The following is an 18,865-nucleotide window of genomic DNA, read 5'->3' as shown; positions in this document are numbered from 1 at the left end:
ATTTCTTATGGATTATGTACCATCTTCTATAACTATGTTAAATCATGCCTTAGCACCAGCTTTTGATGAACTCCTCATGGAAATAAAATTGTAGATTAGACGAGTAATTTGAGATACATGAGCATTAGGAAATGTATTCTTCTCCATCCTTACCCAGCAGTAAAATTATTAGATACTAAAGGACAAAGACCAGCCTTAACAGACAAGATTTAATAATGTGCAGGTAGAGGTTTGAAAGAATTGTTTGGTCCTGTTGGGAAATATAGGGGTAACCTGAAGAAAGGCCTAAAGACAAAACAGGAAATAGGGGCAAGCCAATAGGATAAGAGTACAGAGCACAGGAGAGATCACTGATCCCCAATGGAGATATCAATGGAGATATCAGCTGAAAGCTTACAAAACTTTGTGTCATGTAGCCTCTTTCTGTCTCTCCATCTTTATCTTTTGTTATCTTAACCCATATTCTTTAGGCTTCGTCATGCACCCCAATCCCTTTTCAATCCTGCCTGTATATATATATATATATATATATATATATATATATATATATATATATTTAGAATACCCCTATGTATATACATGCACTCACATGCACATGTGATTCCCTTTCTTGGATTGCTCTGGTTCTTTTTCGTTAATCGGATAACAATTTCTTATCCTTCGTTTCTAGACTATATAGAATTTTCTCAAAAAGTCCTTTTCAGGACTTTATATCTCCCTAATATAGAAGACAGCATATTTTCTTTTTCTTACATCGAACTGTAATTTTGAGTATATCATAATCTGTCATCTTGATTTATTAGTGTGATTATTAGTTTAGGGCTTTCTCCCCTACTAGCCCACAATCCAGTAGGGATTTTTATCTAATTCATTCACTTTTGTGTCTTCAGGTCACAGCACAAGGCACAAAAGAGTGCAAGAATTCAAATATTTAAAATCTACTGACTGCAAAACTACTGTGACTAAGGGAGTGGACTAGGCATTGATGGAATTAAAAAGTTACTTTTCCCCATATAATTTCCAGCCTCCTTTCCAATTCAGCACCCTCATCTGTTAATGATGCCTTTGATGCCAAGAGGATCCTCAGTATGTCCAAGGAATAAAATACAACGCTTGATTTTACAGATAAGAAAACTGGTTATTGTGAATAAATATGGGAGCAAACTCTGTTTTAAAGAGCAATATGAAATGTCAAGGCCATTCTTGAACACAGGCATACACTTTTGAGAAGGCACAGAGACTAGTTAATGAAGAAGCAAAAGCTGTGGGCATTCAGCCCAAGGAGGGGGTCTCCTCGTCCATAAGCACAGCTTATTCCTTGTAGAACACAGGTTCCTCCACCACCGTCAACGCCCCTTCCCTACTCTTGTAATATGCATTAGGTACTGTAAGTGCGGCTTTGTTCAGCAAAGAATGAGCAAGGAGAGATAAAAATATGACTCCAGCAGCAAAGCAGAGAGGGCTTTGGAAAGGAGAAAGATTGGAGAAAGCAATCTCACTGGAAATGCTTTCTTAGGAGCTCAAACATGCTTGCGAAGGCCTGAGGAAGAGAAGTAGACATGGAAACGCTAAGGTGTGGAAAGAGCTGGAAAGTACTTAAGAGGCAGAAGTATATTTACATATTCAAAATCTATTTATTGAATGATGGCTCTACACTTGGTACTGCTCTAAGTACTGAAATCATAAGAGTGAGCAAGACATATGAGGGCTTCTGCACCCTACTAGGTGAATTAGACAATGAGTAAATCAATTTTAAAAGATATCAGCCAGGCGCACACTTGTAATCCCAGCATTCAGGAGTCTGAGACTGGAGAATCACAGTTCAAGGACAGCCTCAACTACTTCGTGAGGCCCTTTGCCACTCAGTGAAACCCTGTTTCAAAAATAAAGAATGAAAAATAGGGCTGGGGGTGTAGCTCAGCAGCAGCGGAGGAGGAGGAGGAGGAGGAGGAGGAGGAGGAGGAGGAGGAGAAGAAGGAGGAGGAGGAAGAGGAGGAGGAGGAGAAGGAAGAGGAGGAGGGGAGGAGGAGGAGGAGGAAGACTATCTCAGGGTTAGAAGTATAGCTAGTTAGTATGTGCAAAGCCCAGGGTACAATCCCCAACACCACCTAAAGAAAAAAAAAGAAGAATTTACGATAGTGATTGCCTTTGTTGACTGTGTCCTCTCCAAAATGTAGGTGTTCTCAATAAGGCCTTAACAGGCGATTAAGTGGAGAGGGCCTCTCCCTTGTGCGTAATGTATGGCAAGGCCCTTTGTTCAGGCAATGTTTGGATAGCTCATCCTTCTGCCTCCTGCATGTGAGGACACAGTCAGTGTCCCTGCACTCTGGAGGTGGCACCTTGGAAACAGAACAGTGCCCATGAGACAGGTTGGTGCCTTGATCTTGGACCTAACCTTTAGGACTGTGAAAATAAGTTTCTGTTTTTTGTAAGTTACCCATTCTTAGGTATTTTGTTATAACATCACAAATGGACTAAGGCTGAATAATAATAGGTTATAGGAATAGAGTGATTGGATCAGGGAGAGTGTGTTTGTGTATAAGAGAGAGAAAGAGAGCACATGCAAGAGAGACAGAAGGGAAGAAGAGAGAACTTGAGCTTTGGCTTCCACAGTTAGCAGGAAATACCTTTCTGAGGAGCTGATTTTTAAACTGAGACCAGAATGACAAGAATGAGACAACAACCATGGGAAGAAAGACCTAAGGAAGAGAATTCCTGAAAATACTGAAAAGAATAAGTACAAATTATCTGGCTAAATGACAGTCTAGACAAGTTTAAAAAACAGAAAGAAAGATAACATCACTAGAGTGGTCCTTAAAAGGCACTGGATAGGGTAGAAAGACAATATTCCTACTGGATGAAAAGAGATAGACAGGGATCAGTTAAAATGGGGCCTTGATACCACAATGTTTGTTGGAAAAATAAAGTTAAAAATGAAAGTCTAAAATTAGCTGCTGAGTGGAAAATAAAGTAGTGAGAGAGAAGACAGGGAGTTCAGCAGAGGCTAGAGGTGATGGTGTTTTTGTTATAGAAAAAAACATGACTTGATGACAGATTGCATGGGTGGGAAAGTGCAGGCTTGAAGATCAGTCTTTGGTCTCTGGATCAGGTCATTATGATGATGATGATGATGATGATGATGATGATGCGGTTAGCCATGCTGAACTCTGCATGAGAAACAGCAGTGCTGGGAAAGAAGAAAGTGAGCTTATTTTTGTTATTTCACATATGAAGAATCTACAGCTAAGAGCAGAGGTGCAGCAGACAGGTATAATTTCAAGTCTGAATCTCTAAGGACACAAATTTGTGAATAATTAATCCTAGTTGAAAACTGGAGCCTTTGAGGATAAAAATAAGATTATCAGGAATAGAGCTGAATGGGGTGAAGTCAAGGTTAAAACACTGGAGACAGTCTGGATAGGAAGAGTAATAAAAGAGAGAAGAGGAGGGAGGAAAAGAAGCAGGAGTAATAGGTGATAGAACGAAGCAAATTCCAAAAGAAGATGCTTCACTAGTGAGGTTAATTCAGGGACAGAAAGACTGTTCTTTCAACTAAGTAAAAATTAAAAAACAATTCAAGACATAGAGCAGTAGGTCTTTCTTTTGTAATACTTGTCCTGACAACATTTGACTGCAATACATAAAACCATGAACATTTCTTCATTATAGACCATGGGCTACAGCTCCCGTGTTCTATGACAAGACTTCATAGTTTCCTATTCAAGAAAGTGCACAGAAATTAAAAGAAGTCTAAGAAATATTATTGTAGAGTTTGTTCTAATGTGTTTATTAAAACAAAACAAAACAAAAGAACAAACACTAAGCAATGCCTTAAGGATGCTCTATTTCTCTCTCATGATTTTGCTCTCTTTCTCTCTGTAACAGGGAAATAGGCACAATAACTTACAAATTATTAGAACAAATGGTCATAAATACTATGATTCCTTTTATTGAGAATATCTATCCAACCAGCACATCCACTGGCCATGGGAAATTAGGAGCTATCAAGAAGTGTCAAGGTCAGTGCGCAGTAACTTATCAAGATCCTGTTTGAAACTAAAAAATAAAAGAGCTGAAGGTTTGGCTCAAAAGTAGAAGCTCCAGCTGCACTCCCAAGTACCACACACACACAAAAGCAAAGAAAATATAAACTACCAAGGATTCAGAAAGGCAGGAGTTTGTCTCCTGGGATGTGCCTTAGAAGGCTTCAGGGCCAAGTCAATGGAGAATATGGTTCAGAGATAAGAAATGGAGGCCCTGGGAAGCCAGGAGAGGAGAAGTCAAGGTCAGGAGAGGCTTTCACAGCAGGCCTGATGAGAGGACTTGCCTGAGGGCTGTGGGGGGCTCCTGAGAGCAGGGCCCGGCTGTCCTAGCTCCACAACTGCGAACTGCAGGTCACTGAGAGGAATATTCCCTAACGTCTACTAGTTTGGAAGAAAATAACAGCCTTTTTTTGTGTGTGTGGTACTGGGGGTAGAACCCAGGGGCTTTTCTACCTCTGGATTATACTCCCAGACCTATTTATATATATATATATATATATATATATATATATATATATATATATATATATTATTTGGAAATAGGGTTTCACTAAGTTGCTGAGAGCTTCACTAAGTAGCTGAGGCTGGCTTTGAACCTGTGCGATCCTCCTGTCTCCGTCTCCTAAGCACTGGGATTACAAGCGTGCGCCACCACACCCGGTTTGAAAATAACAGTCTTTAATGATAGCTTTTATTTTTTATTCTTTTCTTCTTTTTTAAGTCACACTCTTTCAGAAGCCCTCACTCATTTTAAAAACTGAGTAAGAATGTTGCCCTCGGGATCTCTTGGCTGTAGTTCATACTCATCTCCTTACTTTGCCATGATGTGAGAGATTAGTTTCTGCACAGCTTGGATGGGCCAGGTTTAAAACACAGCTGCCAGTCTCTTTGTGGTATGTTTCAGATCAAGAACTCCAGAAATATTAGGCATGGTAGCACATGTCTGTAATCTCAGTACTTGGTACTCATTACTAAGACAGGTAGATCACAGCTTTGAGGCCAGAATAGTAGCTGCCAGATGGCCAGACTCTGTTTCAAAAGAATAACAAATAAAATAGGGCTGGTGTAGCTCAAGGGTATAAGGTCCCTGGGTTCAATCCCCAGGAAAACAAATGAACAAACTCCAGCAAAAAGGTGGTTGAGTAAGTCAGCTTGGAGATGCAGTTAGGCAGGGTGAGGCTAAGGGAAAGAAGTCATCCTGTTTTCAGTGCTATAGGACGTGAGCTCCCTGCTATTTTCCTGCCCTCATTTAAAAAATGGTAGGGAAAAAATTAGTGGTATTAATGTTATTTGATTATTTCTAAGAGTCAGCCTGTCAAGCAGCCAAATATCATAAAAAAATCATAGCTCAGTGTGGCAAAATGATTATCAAGTCTAGACAGTGGATACATTTATTTATTTAATTACTTAGTTCTCCATACTGGGGCCTTGTACATGCAAGCAAGCACTCTAACACTGATCTCCCCAGCCCTTTTATAATTTTTATTTTGAGACAGGATTTTGCTGAATTGCCCAGATGAGCCTTGCATTTGCAGTCCTCCAGGCTTAGCCTCCAGAGCAGGTTGGGTTACAGTTGTGTGCTGCTATGCCTGTTCTTAAGTGAGGAATGAGGTGAGGAGCAGGCCCTCAGGGTTGGGCAAGGCTGGCCAGCAGCTGAGCGCAGCAGGTCAGTTCTGGGAGAGAATGCTGGGCACACACACTGTTAATAAAGGGAAATCCTTGCAGTTCTCAGGAGTGGCTGTTATGTGCTGAATTATACTTTCCTTTCCATCACTGCCAAAAATATGTTGAAAGCCCAACATTCAGTACCTCAAATCTGATTTTATTTGGATATGGGGCCATGATGGAAGAAATTATTTATTTATTTATTTATTTATTTATTTATTTATTGGTGGTACTAGGGTTCCTGGAAACCCTTCTACCTCTGGGCTACACTCCCAGACCTATTTTATAATTTTATTTGGAAAGAGGGTCTCTTAAGCCAGCAAGGCTGGCTTCGAACCTGCGCAAATCCTGTCTCCACCTCCCAAGTGCAGGGATTACAAGTGTGGGCCACCATGCCCGGCATGATGAAGGAAATTGAATTACAAAGAAGGCACTAAATTGGGCCACATTCCAATCTGACTGGTGTCCTCATAAGAAGAGATTAGAACACACAGAGCACCAGGAATGCATCTACACAGGGGATCAAACAAAAAAGCAAAACAATGAAAGAAGGTTGCCATCTGTAAAGCAAAGAAACAGAGAAAAGCAAACCTGCAGACCGCTTTGATGTCTATCCTTCAAAACGGAGAACAATTTCTGTCACTTTAGCCCCCTTGTCTGTGGTATGTGGTACCGCATGCCTAGCAGAGTGATCTATCCTCCAATAATAATTTTTAAAGAAAAAGAAAATTTTTGATAATGAGTAGAATCACTATGACAAACTACCTGTATATTTTCCTAGTGCAAATCTCATTATTTTCTCCAAGGAAATAACAGGTAAAATTACTGAAAGCTCGAGCCGGGTGTGGTGGCCCACGCTTGTAATCCCAGCATTTGGGAGGCTGAGACCGGAGGATCGCAGTTCGCGGAAGCCTCAGCTACTAAGTGAGGCCCTCTGCAACTCAGTGAGACCTGGTTTCAAAATAAAGAATAAAAAATAGGACAGGGGGTGTAGCTCAGAGGTCGAATGCCCCTGGGTTCCACCCCCAGACCTGCAGGAAAAAAAAAAAACTGTATAAAAAATTACTGAAAGCATAAATGTACTCACCACAAGCTTTATTGTATTTTAATTCAACCCCTATTATATCTTTATATTACAAGGCACTTATTCGTCAATAGGTTATACCCTACATATTCTGTTGTTACTGTTGAACCGACTATTCCACCCAGGGGTGTTCTGCCACTGAACTATACTGCCCAGCCATTATTTTTTATATTGAAACAGGGCCTTGCTAAGTTGCTGAGGCTGGCCTCACACAACCCGCTTGTCTCAGCTTCCCAAGTGCTTGGTTTGCAAGTGTGCACCACCAGCCCAGCTCTCCAAACACATCTTGAGCGTCCTTCCTCTTCTTCCTGGTGACTGCACACACTTTGGATTTCCTGTGGAGCCTGTTTGTCCTCTCAGCCAGCAGCCATCTCTAAAATTCTGCTCATGGCAGGATTCAATCATGCTAATTGTGAAGCAAGATGTGTTGCTTAGTATTTCATCCATTTTAGGAAGTTATTTGGTATTGATTGTCTTATTTTAACATTTATATTAAAGACAGAGTTTAAATACAACTTAGATTCTAGTTACTCAAGACTCTGTACTACAGGGAAACAGTGAGGAGTCTTGAGATGCTGCCAAGCATTGGAGAGAAGCTGTTTATGATGTGCAGTGCCTGTCAACTGGGAGTGTAGGTTCTGGACACAACTTAGTTCCTCCTGAGCCGGGAATCCCAGTTATTGATGCAAGCCATGCGCTCATCCTTCTGCTCTCCAACCCTAAAATGGTCTTGCAGTGTCAGAGACTAAATGCTTCTTTGTTCCCATGTTTTCCCTGCAAGATCCTCTGTTCTTCTTTTCTATAAATGAAGAAAAAGCAGTGCCCACACTTCCTTAGCCAGTGCTAGGGAAAAGATACAAATACACACCCACATTGGCAGTAGCTACTTGTGATCCAGAGATCCTAGGCCCATCAAAATCTTTGTTTGTTTGTTTGTTTGTTTGTTTATTTGTTTGCTGTACTGGGGATGGACCCCATGGGGCATTCTACCTCTGAGCTACACCGCCCATCCTATTTTTTTATTCTTTACTTTGAAACAGGGTCTCACTGAGTTGCAAAGGGCCTTGCTAAGTAGCTGAAGCTGTCCTTGAGCCATAATCCTCCTGTCTCAGCCTCCCAAACGCTGGGATTACAAGTGTGCGCCACCATCGTATGGCGGCCCACACTTGTAATGATGTTAAGTGATGATAATGGTGTTAAGCAATGATAATGGTAGCTAAATTTTTTTTATCACTATGTGCCAGGAACTGTGTCACACATAGATGATTCAATCCTAGTGTCAACGCTATAGGTGGACACTATTATCTCATATGATAGAAGAGAAAATGGAAGTATGCAGAGGTCACCTAACTTATCTAGGGTCACGAAGCTAACAAGTGTCAAAACCATTTTCTGAAGCTTGAGATGTTCACAAACGAAACACTCTTAATTGTCAAACCTTATCTCCCCTACTATTGTCTAGAAAGTAACTTTTATGGTTGCACAGAGCTTTTTGAGCACAAGATCTCATGGTATTAGGTTGTGTTTTGAATGCTATAGTTGTACTGTAATTCCAAACCATAAGAGCCCTTACTATATCTTTGAAGTCATGGAAATGAGAGGACCTCTACAGTTGAGGCTTATTATTATATGACAGCATTATATTATCATGCTAATAGTTGCTTCCATATATACAATCCACTCTTTTGTATGAAAAAGGCAAAAGTAGCCAGGCGTGGTGGCGCATGCTTGTAATCTCCATGTTTGGGAGGCAGACAGGAGAATTGCACTGGTTCAAAGCCAGCCTTGCTGGCTTAAGAGACCCTGTTTCCAAATAAAAAGTATAAAATAGGTCTGGGAGTGTAGCCCAGAGGTAGAAGGGTTTCCAGGAATCCCAGTATCACCTAAAAATCCCAGTACCACCAGAGAGAAAGAAAGAAAGAAAGAAAGAAAGAAAGAAAGAAAGAAAGAAAGAAAGAAAGAAAGAAAGAAAGAAAAGTATAAAGTATCTAGCACTAAAATCACAAGAGAAATAATAGTCCAGGGTTCTCACCAGTTTACCTAACATCTTGATGCTGTCAAAATGAACCATAGTACATGTATGCTTGCTCATCCAGTGCTATAAAATAGAAGATGCTTGAGTCCACCGAAATCTGATTTCAACTGAATTCCTGGATCACCTAACTGAAACATTTATACAGCCTTACTTAAGAAATAAATTTTAAAAACTGAGGTTAAAACTTAGGTTTTAACCTCAACCATTGGGAAATAAATGTCTCAAACCTAAGGACAGTGTCAAATAAACAATGGTTTTCCAACATTGAGTAGTGATCTTCTAAAGATCACGGCTAACTTTTCTTAATAAAATAGAAAAGAATACACAATGCCAGAGCGTATCATAGTAAGGTATATATTTTTGTCAATTTCTAATAGTCAATTATATGTTGATATAGACTATAGAATATATAACAGTTAAAAAATATTTGAAAGACACTGTGTGAGACCAACAAAGGTGCTATTGAAGATAGAAAAATGTCTGAGTAGAGAGATTGGCTTTGCATTCCGACGTGTGGCAGGGACACAGCACACTGTACCTGTGGAGATGCGCAGGTTTGTGTTCTTCCTGTATTTTCTTACTCCATTCCAATGTATGAACTCTCTCAAGGGCCTACCTTTCGTTCCATTAGGAAATCTTTCTTCTCTGGCCCACATTCCTAAGACAGCTTTCTTCTTTTCTCAGTTCTAGATTGTTATCCTATCTCCATGAGTTTTCTGTCCACACCAACTATATTCTTTATCTCACTAATCCACGTTATTTACCTCTGCAGATTATCTTCCCCCAAATAACATTTGTAGTTAATAAACATGTTTATAGAGAATAAATTCGGAACTCTTCTTTGCATCCTGTCTTCATGATCTAACTTTTCTAGCATTTTCTTGCAAACTTCAGTTTGTGAATGTGCCATACTTATATCTCTTCTATGCTTTCAACTGTCCAGCCTGATTATTGGTAATTTCTGTGCATAACTTGCTTCTAGAAATTCTAACTGAAGTCCTAACAGTGCCATGAATTCTTTACTTACTGCTGCAGTTCAGGGCTCTATGTTTCTAGGATTGCTAGAAATGGGGAACACTATGTTTATATCTTCCTCATTACTACCATCTAGTTTCATCATAAGTTATTTTTTCTTCAAAATTAAGGTAAGAAGCTTGAGAACAAGGCCCAATTTTTTTACTCGATGTCGACTTATTATATAAAGGAATTATGATGTACCTACTATGTGCCATGTGATTAGCAAGTATTATGAAGTATGGATTATCAAGCATTCAACTTATATTATTTCTGATTATCACAACAACCCTGAATAGGTACAGTTTATTATTATTTGCAGATTCTGTGGTCAAGAATACATTTACTTGCTAAAATTTATTTGTAATTCCCCAAATCAAAACTCACAGTATCATGGCTAATCATGTGTAGAATGGGTCACTTTCCCAGGACACATGCTTCCAGCTGAGGTCTAACATGGCAATGCTCTGTTGTTTGTTTCAGCCTTCAACCTGCACAAAATTGTCCTGTTCACGGTCTCTTTAATGCCAAGCTATTCATTCATACTTAGTGGGATGACTTCACTTTTAGAAAAGTCTGTCTAGTGATGTTAAGAACATGAAGCCTGCAATGTGCTTTATGGAAACAAATGTGTCTTAGATAAACTGTTCAGAAATGAGGTATAGAGCTATTGGTTGTGAGTTCAGTATTAATATATCAAAAGTATGACTTACACTAGGTGTCTTTAAACAGAAACACACATAAAACATGCTTATTTTGATCAGTTAATGAAAATGTTGAGGTGAAGCCAGTGTCTCAAAGAAACTACATCCTATATTCACCCTAGGAGAAACAATCCAGTATTTTTCAGGGTGTGCTGTAATTTTTTAAGAATAGATCCACCACAAATAATAAGAATCAACTATACCAATATCCCTTCTTTATTTCTTGTCAAACTGAAGAAATATGGTAGAAAAATTATGTAATATCTGAAGATACCAAGGTCATTACTAGACAAGCTAGAATTTGAACTTATTTATTTGAAAAGACTTATTTAAAGTCTAGTTCAACTTTGTTAGGTCTTACACTTCCTCATATGGGTGATACAAAATCAATTTTCTATTGATGAAATGAAAGAGTGTGGATGGATATTTTCAGTAGTTTAAAAAATAAATGGACAATTTTTCTTCTCTTTCTCATACTGTCTCTGAATTGGATGGTCAAGGCAGTTTTTAATGAAATCATATTAATTCTTCAAACATTTTATTTCCTTCATTCATTAATTATGTTAACAAATATTTGAGTGTATATTATGCTTCACATGTCAGACTACACTCTATTGAACTCAATTATCTCTCAAAAAAACTAAAATTAACTGCTGAGGGCAGAGCTAGAAATAATAATAACAATGCTATGTGTGAGTACTTAGAAGGGATGTTTATAATATTTCAAAAGTCCAAAAGAGTGATGAAAACCTTATTCTGCCTGACTTTGGTGAGAAGACTTCCTAAAAGAAATTATCTTTGAGCTAAATCTTGAAAGAACATGTATCAGATTAAAAGTGAAAGGACATTCACATTGATAACTAATATGAGTTCTGGGAGATGTAAAAAATGTCCAAAGGTTTGGAAAAGAATATATCAGAAGGGAAAAGACTAGCACCGTTAGGGCTTATCATTCCAAGACATATGAACATAATTTATATTTCAATTTTAGCACCTTAAAATAGAATGCAACTTAAAATGAATGGCAACTTAGCATTGTATAACAGTTATAAACAGCAACTTTTCTTAGATGGATATAGATGGTAGTGCCTATTATGGTTGATATTGATTAAGCCAGGATGAAACATGATTTCACAGTCATATCCAAGGCTAGAAACCTTCAAGGTGTGTGTGTGTGTGTGTGTGTGTGTGTGTGTGTGTGTGTGTGTGGCTTTATGAAGAGCTTTATTCTGTGACCCAGGGCATGACCAGGCAGGGTACAACTCACATGTATTGATTTTAAGTTCTCATAGAGTGCTAGTGAGTGGCTAATTTATAGTGTTTTCAATCTCATAAATTATTGTCCTTTGCTTCTTTCTCTGCATTGTTTTATTTCAAAATGTTGGCATTAAAAATAAATAAGTACCACACATACACTTTTATGTGGTCATGATCTTAATATGTAGCAGGCTTCAGACTGGAGTAATGAATCTAGAATAATGAATTAAGAAAAACTGTTCTGCTTTGTAGTTAACTCCTTTTACTTATTAAAATAATTGTACCAATTTTAATAGAATTTTATATTGATTTAGCAAAGTATAAAGGATTTAGCCATGCATTTTCTATGAAATTATTAATGTCAATTATAATTTTTTGCTTCAGAGAATTTACACAGTGAAGTTTTTAAAGTCCTGATTATCTTCATTTAATAAGAAAAAGCTATATACTTTTCTGCTATAAAAATGTATGGGTTTTATATATGTATTGCTCTCACTTTCTTAGTTGTCAGTGGCAACAAATTATTCCTCAGAAATAATAAGAGAGGACTTCATTCCAAGAACTTAAAATTCCAGCAGGTCATGTGATTATAGTGCTCTTTCTCAGTAAGGTGAATAATCAGAAAAATTGAACTTCATAATTTTATAGATTGTTTAAGATGAAAGCAGTATTTTGGCTTATAAAATTGTCAAGCCATACCTGTAAAGTGTATATATATATATATATGTATATATATATATAATTTATATTATAAAAATTCATATATATTTATAAATAAAATACACATAATATTTATACATTATATATTACTATATATTTATACATATTTATAGAAATATATACGTATATATATGTATGTGTATATATATTATATATATGTATATGTATATATATGTGTGTATATGTATATGTGTGTGTGTATATATATATATATATATATATATATATATATATATATCGGAACTGGGGATAGATCCCAGGAGCATTCTACCTCCAAGCTACACCCTCAGACCTCTTTTTTATTTTTTATTCTAAAACATGTTCTCACTGAGTTGCAAAGGGCCTCACTAAGTAGCTGAGGCTGGCTGCAAACCTGGATCCTCCTGTCTCAGCCTCCCAAATGCTGGGATTACAAGCCAGCACCACCACACCCAGTTTAAATTTTTAACAAGTAAAAACAGAAAAAAAAAATGCTACTAACATTAAAAGAAAAGGATTTGCTAAGAATTGTACAGGTTAAGACCATGATATATATTTACATACTTTAAAATTTTAAATCTAAACATATCGTTATATAGTTTTCACCGAAATATTTATATAAATTTTTTATATCTTAGATTATAATTAACCAAGTATAAATGGTATAAAACGTCTTGGTGGTGTATAGAAATTCTGATGAGTAGAATTCTGTAGATGCATTTTCTCCAAAGACCAAAAATTTAAAAAATACTCCAAACTCTGTCTTTTGGAAATAAAAATGATAATTACAAAAGTAACTTGGACAAAGAAAAGAACTTTCTGTCTTGCAATGAATCATGCCAGTTCTCATGCTTACATTATGGTATTATCACAGCCACCTGAGGGCCTTCAAGAATTTCCTAGGTTTTTATAGTTTAATTTATTTGATTTCTAATAAAAATATATGCATATACATATATTTGTATATACATGTGTGTATGCAAGTTGTAAATATTCTGTTTCTTTTTATCAATATATCAAATTAATCTTTGTTTGGAACAGCATTACTAGCCATTTTAAGTAAAATGCCTGGTATATAACCTTATTTATTTATTTATTTATTTATTCATTCATTTATTTATTTTTGGTGGTACTGGGGTTCCTGGAAACCCTTCTACCTCCGGAGTACACTACCAGACCTATTTTTATTTTTTTAAATTTGGAAACAGGGTCTCTTACCTTCGAACCTGCGTGATCCTCCTGTCTCTGCCTCCCAAGCGTGGGGATTTCAAGCGTGCGCCACCACGCCTGACTATAACCATATTTAAAGGAATGCATTCTAAGCCAGGTGTGGTGGTGCATGCTTGTAATCCCAGCCCTTGTGAGGCTAAGACTGGAGGATCGCACAGATTTGAAGCCAGCCTCAGCTACTTAGTGAGGCTCTCAGCAACTCAGTGAGACCCTGTTTCCAAATAAAATACAAAATAGGTCTGGGAGTGTAGCCCAGAGGTAGAATGTCCCTGGGTTCCATTCCTGGCAACACACACACACACACACACACACACACACACACACACACACAATCAATAAATAAATACATTCTTTTTACATAGTTTTACTCAGTCTTTTTTTTTCCTTTTTTTTTCTTGTCATTTCCCAATGGGGGAGAAAAGAATAAAAGCAGCTCAGTGTTAACTGTTCAATTATCAGTTATTTTTAGTTTTGTTGTTATTTAATCCAATAAACATTTGTCTAATACTCTCTCTCTTCAAGACTCTATGCAAATTTTATTTGGAGTAGTAGGCCAGAGTTTTCTTAAAGTTCATGAAATGATCAGAAAATTCTTCTTTTTCAAAGATTTTCCAACAATTGTTAATAATTTAAGATGTGATGAGATGCAGGAGAGAAAGTGCTTTTGGAATTTAAAGGGCAGGCCCACAGAACTAAGCGATTACTAGCCCATCGCAAAGCACAGGGGAAGCAAAGATTCAGCGTAAGGACCTGCAGTGCACTCAGAATCAGCAAGTGGTTTATCTGGCTCAAGTGTATGGCCAGTAAAGAGGAAGAGTCATCTGTGAGTAAGTCTGGAGATGTAGGAATTTATACACTTCACGATGAATTTGAAGCCAAAATAAGGATTTGAGGTTGTCATCTGCTGGTACTCAAAGCTCCACTGAAGGTTTCTGAGTGAGGACTGACATAATCAGAGCTGTCCTAGAACAGTGAACAAAACTATATTATATAACATGAGTAATAATATTAGGAAACATGCGAGTGAGGATCAAAGGAAAGAGGCCACAGAAAGGATGCAGTCTGGTTTAGAGGCTGACCTCAGATAACAACAGCGGGAGACTTTGAGAAAAAATGGATGGAAGAGGCATCGGGTAGCTAGACCCAACAGGAATGAAAGAGAAGGGAAAAGCCAAGCTGACATTACTAGGGACTGCTAGTTATCAAAAAGTTAGAGATGCATGGACTTGGAATTCAAGATGAATTTAGATCATATTGAGTCTGAGGTGCTAGCCAACCAGAAAAATTCAGAGTCCTAAGAAATGGCAAATTGATGTTTATGCAAAGTACAGGAAATGTTGAGTATGGTCATAAATCAGAGTTTATAGTCATGCAAAGAAGACAAAGAATTCGTGCAAATTATTTGTATTAAATTATGGCAAGAAGACGCCGGGCATGGTGGCGCAAGCTTGTACTTCTCGCGCTTGGGAGGTGGAGACAGGAGGATCGTGCAGGTTTGAAGCCAGCCGCGCTGGTTTAAGAGACCCTGTTTCCAAATTTTTAAAAAGTACAAAAATAGGTCTGGGAGCATATCCCAGAAGTAGAAGGGTTTCCAGGAAACCCAGTGCCACACACACACACACACACACACACACACACACACACACACACACACACAAAATTATGGTAAGAAGAATAAACGAAGTATAGAATTTTCTGGGATCGCAGAGAAAAGATTGCAGAGAAAAGCCATTTTTAGGTGGGATTGGAGGCTTAGTGATATCACATTTGACAAGGCTTACTAGTTAAGCTAGGATTTTGACAGACAAATACATAAAAAGAAATTCCAGAAAAGGTAGCATTTCACAAGACTGGAAAGATAACAGTAAAGTCAATAAAAAAAAAAATACGGCTTTGATTTGTTAGAGAAGGAGGAAGATACCAGTGTGCTTGGGGCTTGGTGTATGTGCAAAGTGGGATAGAAATAGCCAAAATAGGAAAACAACCTAGGTGTTCATCAACAGACAAGTGGACTATAAAATTATGGGATATATACACAGTGGAATTCTACTCAGTAATAAAGAAGAAGAAAATTTATTATTTCAGGAAAATGGATGGACCTGGAGAACATTGTTAAGCGAGATTAGCCGATCATAGAAAGTGAAGGGTCCTATGTTTTCTTTTATCTGTAAAAGCTAGAGAGTAACTGGGGTACAAAAGGGACTTTAGGTAATGGAGGAGAAGACCCAGTGGAGTGAGGGAAGTGGACTAGGGGAGGAGAGGGAGGAGGGAGAATTAATGAAGAAAATACTTCCACTGACATCCCGCACATATGTGAGAATACCAATGTTACTCTCACTATCATGTATGGGGGAGGGGGAACGGAGAGTCAGCCACGGGAAAGCTCGCCAACTGCTGCGAGCATGTACGTCACTATCCCTAGAAACCTTACCATGATATGAAACTATAATGCAACAAAAATGTATAAAAAACAGAGGGGGTCTATTTCTGGCTATGCCAAAATGATAACAAAACAATCGATCAACTTGTTTTAGTTAAGTAAAACTAATATTCCAGACTAGGCAATTGTGAAACTAATTGCTCACTGAATCAATGTATTCTAAAGAGTAGATCAATCAAAATATGTTCCCAATATAACCTGATAATCTCAATTTCTTCAAATTTCAAACCCCTTTACTCTTGGGAGTTGTAAATTATTTAGTGCAATTTTCTGCCTGACATTTCAAGTGCGATCACAGTGTCTCAGGATTTTTTGTTTATTGTTTGTTTTGTTTTTGCTTTAGTTTTTAATCTACAACTTTTGTGTCAAGTACTTTTGTTATTTTTTAATGTCAGTGATAGTAGGTGTATTTCAGGACTGCAAGGGAAAAGTTGTACTTTAACTTTTTAAAAGTAGAAAACTATTTTATTCTTTGAAAGAAAAAAACCCATCTTCAAAATAATCAAATGATACTAATCTTTCATCCATTACTTCTCCTGAAATATTTTTAAAATTACAGTTTAAAACTGACCCAGTGACATATGTAATGCAGCACCAATAATTCTTAAAGCAGACACTGTCAGCAAAATACACATGTAATTTCAGTAACATATATGCCTCTAAGCAAATCAGGGCAGCAGTATTATTTATAAATAACTCTATGATTAAAAAATCCTTTATTTTTCTCTTTCCTTCAATAGTTAATTAAAACCAAACCAAACCTAAACAAACAAAAATCTTTTGCACTTTCCAAGTGAAATCCAAACAAAATTCCCAAATAAGGAGTAGGCTGAAAGAAAACAATATCTGATCTGGGGGTTTTGCCAAACCTTTATTTTAATATATAGATATAAAACCTTTATTTTAATATATAAAAATATTTATTTTAATAATAGATATAAGAAGAATACTGTGCTAATGGAAATGCAGAAATTAACTCAGCATTCTTGGCAGAAGTGCATTTTACTGTACAGCACACAAAGAGTTAATCTGAAATACAAACTGAAATTGCATCAATATTCTTTATTTGCCATTCAACAAGCTGTGTTTTAATGGCAAACGCAATCCTAAAACTGGGTGAGTACTTAAACTTTATTTTAGAAAAAAGTAATGTTGCTCTAACAGTCTTCCATGTAAGAAAAAAATGTGATGAGTTACTGAATTTCTTATTTTCCTATCATTAAAAATTTTGTATTTGCTTTGTATTTTCAGGCACGTTCCACAAAATTAAATATGGCTTTCTGCCTTCTAATAGCAAATCCCCAAACAAACCTTAAACTAGGTCTTTTTGCATGTTATAGTTAATGTGCTTTCATTAGTCTTAATGTACTTTTAATAGTCTCCTATGGCAAGAAGTGATATTAAATGTGGGAATAAAATATCCGTAATGCCACCTTGAATGTGCCATAATGCTTTTTATCTGTAGGCTCAAAACACTCCACACATATCCTCATTCAGTATGTCCTGAGGGTTATAACATGTGCATCTTAGGGCTGAGGACACTGAGATGCAAAATGGCTTGGAGAATCAAGGCTATTTTTATTTATTTTTGTGTGGATCATATTGAAAATGGCATAGCTTCACACAGTGCTTGGTGCCCCTCCTTTCTCTTTCCCCCTCTCCCAACAGTGAGTGTCCAGGTTGACCATGCTATATTCACACTTATACACATATTTGAATGTAGCTCCTCCATTAATCAACCTCAGTCTTCTTCCTCTCCTACCCTTCCATTCTAGCTTTGCTGAGGTTTCCCCTCCATTATCTGGAGTCCCTCTGGTATCCCTAAAACTTCCTAGTTTGGACATATTAGAGAAAACATGTTCCTTCTCTTTCAGTGCTTGGCTGATCTCACTCAACATAATCTTCTCCAGGTCTTTCCATCTTCTTGCGAATACTCAGCAATAAAGAACAAAGGTCACTTCTAGGGTTCACACTAAGCACAACCCGCGTGGCTCCCCTGTAGGAGGGAGTCTCCCTCCTGTCTAGGATACTGAACTGGCTTTGGAGGCCAAAAATGGATTGCATCTTCACTATTTTCCCCCCTTTTTGAAATTGTCTCCCTTACCTGGACACCATCAGACGGAGGGATGTAACTTGCCCTTTTAAACGTGTCAGTCACATTTCTGAGGATTTCCACAGACATGAGAAGATCGCCTGCATAGAAATTTTTCCTCTGAGTTAAATCCAACAGTATCTTGGTTACCTGGGACATTCCATCACCTGCCAGCATCCGCTGCCCCTTAGCAAGGTGCTCTTTAATCTGTGATGGTCAAAAGAATACAACAAACATCAGAATCTTCATGACTATTTTTCTATGTATCTTCATCAAACACCCATGTTTAAAAATGGTTCATTAGACAACTTTTAAGTTGCTTTGCAATAATTAAGAAGATCCAAAAACTTTGAATTGTGTGTGTCCCACATTTGTATGGATAAGCATCCAGCATGCAAAAACTAGAATGTATACCTTTTGTCAGACTTGATAGACTTTCCATTTCCAGGTAAAATACACCACTCAATGAACTGGGGAAAATGTGTATTTACTTAGGCTTTTAGCTGAAGTGAAAATTAAAAAAAAATACTTTTGCTAAACATGGGGGGTTGCTTAGGAAGGTATGACCAGAGATGGGAGATTATAAATGCTTCAAAATATCA

The 18,865-nt window shown here is 37.4% G+C and overlaps 1 protein-coding gene across 1 annotated transcript in view; it reads right to left on the bottom strand.

Moving 5' to 3' along the window:
- The window catches only part of ADGRB3 (adhesion G protein-coupled receptor B3), a gene marked incomplete at both ends in the record, with an annotated part of 810,263 nt that overhangs the window by 406,714 nt on the left and 384,684 nt on the right, over nucleotides 1–18,865 (bottom strand). Inside the window, one exon of the mRNA XM_080699695.1 lies at nucleotides 18,276–18,470. Coding sequence (XP_080555821.1) covers nucleotides 18,276–18,470 — 195 coding nt within the window. The remainder of the gene's footprint in view (nucleotides 1–18,275; nucleotides 18,471–18,865) is intronic.

The sequence above is a fragment of the Muscardinus avellanarius genome, assembly GCF_963383645.1.
Source record: "Muscardinus avellanarius genome assembly, chromosome: 8".
Classification (NCBI taxonomy): domain Eukaryota; kingdom Metazoa; phylum Chordata; class Mammalia; order Rodentia; family Gliridae; genus Muscardinus; species Muscardinus avellanarius.
This window is presented reverse-complemented; position numbering and strand designations above follow the sequence as displayed.